The following is a 2,280-nucleotide window of genomic DNA, read 5'->3' on the forward strand; positions in this document are numbered from 1 at the left end:
GTCACTTCATCATGGTTTCACGTCACACACACACACACACACACACACACACACACACACGATCGATTATGCAGTTAGCACGGTGGGAAAAAAAAAGGCAATACCATGCAGGAACCCGAATTAAATCCGATGCACTAGGGGGCGATGATGAGACGAGGACGAGGCCACACGTCATCAGCTTCTTCCCTCCCCGATCTGTTGTTCTTTTTTTTTGTTCCTCTCTCTCTTTAAATAAGTCTCTACTTCTTTGCAACAGGGTGCAGTCCAACACGTGCTCATGTCCAAATGCTTGCGTTTGTGGATTTTAAACGTGGCTGCTCGATATTTTAACAAAAGAACAATTTTATATATAAATGATTGATTTAATAAAGGATTTCCTGCTGGACATGTTCCATATTCACTATTATGGAGGAATAGTTTTTATTTCTTGGGGGGGGAGAGACCGCGGTACGATCGTTGTCTCGAGCCGGATAGGGTTCGATTTGCACGTTCCTGAAACGTATCTTGAATTTCAGCAGCACAAAAACGAATGTGGATGGGGGGGGGATCAGATCTGCTGACCTTTCAGGGTTTCGTGTCGACGACGTACAAAGCAGGAATGATGACAACTGCTTAGAAGCCCCGCCCCTTTTTTCACTTTACATGCATTAAACCCATTTTATTTATTAATTTTTTTGTTAGTGTTTGTATTATTTAAAACTGAGCTGAGACAAGAAGTCATTCCCCTGAAAGCCCCGCCCCCTATAATCTTAAGGTTTATAAATTTCATTCGTGCAACATTTTTATTTAACACAGAAAAAAAAAGTCGGGTCCTGTGGTGCGTACACGGGGAATAAAGTGGACGTTGTACTACTGATAGAAATAATATAAAAAAAAAAAAAACATCTTTAGAAATTGTGCATCTTTTAAGGGAAATAAAGGAAAAGGGGCGGAGCTAATCAGGAAGCAGTAGGCGGTGCTTCTGCGGTTCACTTGTATTAGCACACGTGAAGGTTGGCCAGTAGATGTCGCTGTGCGCAGGACGTTTTTTTTCAATGTAGGAAATGTGAAGGATAGGGCGTATCTACACGCACGAGCGTGACTATACACGCGTGTTATTCCTCTGCAGGGTTGCCAGGTCTGAACCGAATTCGCACCATACCTTTCTTTTTTCCGGGTAACTGCAGAATGAACACGCCAAAAATCTTAACATACGCCTTTCAGAAAGCACGAGGGCTCGGAGCTCTACGCTTTTCTCTCACGCCGTTAGGAGCAACAAACACCCAGATTTTTATTTACCTTTTCGTTCTGTGCCATTTTTCACGTATGAAAAAATATACAATAGTGGCGCTACCTAGCTGTGAGAAATGGTACTGCTGTTACTGGCATGAGCTTGAGGTCAAGCACTCGAATGTAAACCCTGTGTGTTTATTTTCAGCATCATGTGACTGTACACTTTTTTTTTCTTTTTTTTATTAAAAAAAAAGAAAATACAGAAAGGCGGCTAACGAGGACGTACCAAAGCTTTAACGTCTTATGCATTTTTATAGTATGTAGTTTGCTTCAGGATCTTTTTTATCGCGTACGTGAGAGAAAGTCTGCTGAGATGACGCGATACCTGCTGGAAGAACAGCACAAATCCGTTACCGCTTTCGAAACCCCGCTGCTTCATCGTCTTCATCTACGCTTCAGCGTCCCATCCTTCGTGCTGAAAAGAGGAAAACCTTCCCCTGAAAGCACATCGCTAACGTTCTTTCTTCATCAGCATTTTCACTTCGTCAGAGTTGTGACCCGTCGATCGCTGAGGGATGGAGAGAACTTTATGCAAAACGAATAAAAAAAAGTGTCATGACAAAAGTGTCGTCTTTTCTCATCTTTTATTCTTTATTTATTGGACATGAAGGAAAATTAAAGCGGCAGTATGTAACTTTAATTCACCATGTAAAGTCGCAGTGATCGTCGTGATTGACGACGACGAGAGTAAAAAGTGGCCCCCTTTTTTTTCTTCTTCACTGAAAATGGTCTTTTTCCACGTGTAAAGGCAAAGGGGCGGAGTTAATTTCAGGGCCAGAAAAATTTAGCTTAAACTCAAAATGATGCATCTTGATGCTACTTTGAGGAAAAAAAACAAATGGTATAAACGAATTAAGAAATGATGAGCTGTTTATGGCGTGGGCTTCAGCCCCGAGTTCTCGGCGCCGTAGTCGACCCTCTCGAAGAGCAGGATGGTCTCACAGTGCATGGTCTGAGGGAACAGATCCACAGCCATCGCTCGAACCGGACGGAACGGAGCTCCACGGA

The 2,280-nt window shown here is 42.7% G+C and overlaps 1 protein-coding gene across 2 annotated transcripts in view; it reads right to left on the reverse strand.

Moving 5' to 3' along the window:
• Positions 1-1,839: 1,839 nt before the first annotated feature.
• trmt2a (tRNA methyltransferase 2 homolog A) overlaps positions 1,840-2,280 on the reverse strand; it is a 5,953-nt gene continuing 5,512 nt past the window's right edge. For both annotated transcript variants that reach the window (XM_083527375.1, XM_083527376.1), the window contains exon 13: positions 1,840-2,280. This exon is cut by the window's right edge and continues 26 nt beyond it. In XM_083527375.1, the coding sequence (XP_083383501.1) occupies positions 2,144-2,280 (137 nt within the window). In that variant the 3' untranslated portion in view covers positions 1,840-2,143.

The sequence above is a fragment of the Silurus aristotelis genome, assembly GCF_946808225.1.
Source record: "Silurus aristotelis genome assembly, chromosome: 23".
Lineage (NCBI taxonomy): Eukaryota > Metazoa > Chordata > Actinopteri > Siluriformes > Siluridae > Silurus > Silurus aristotelis.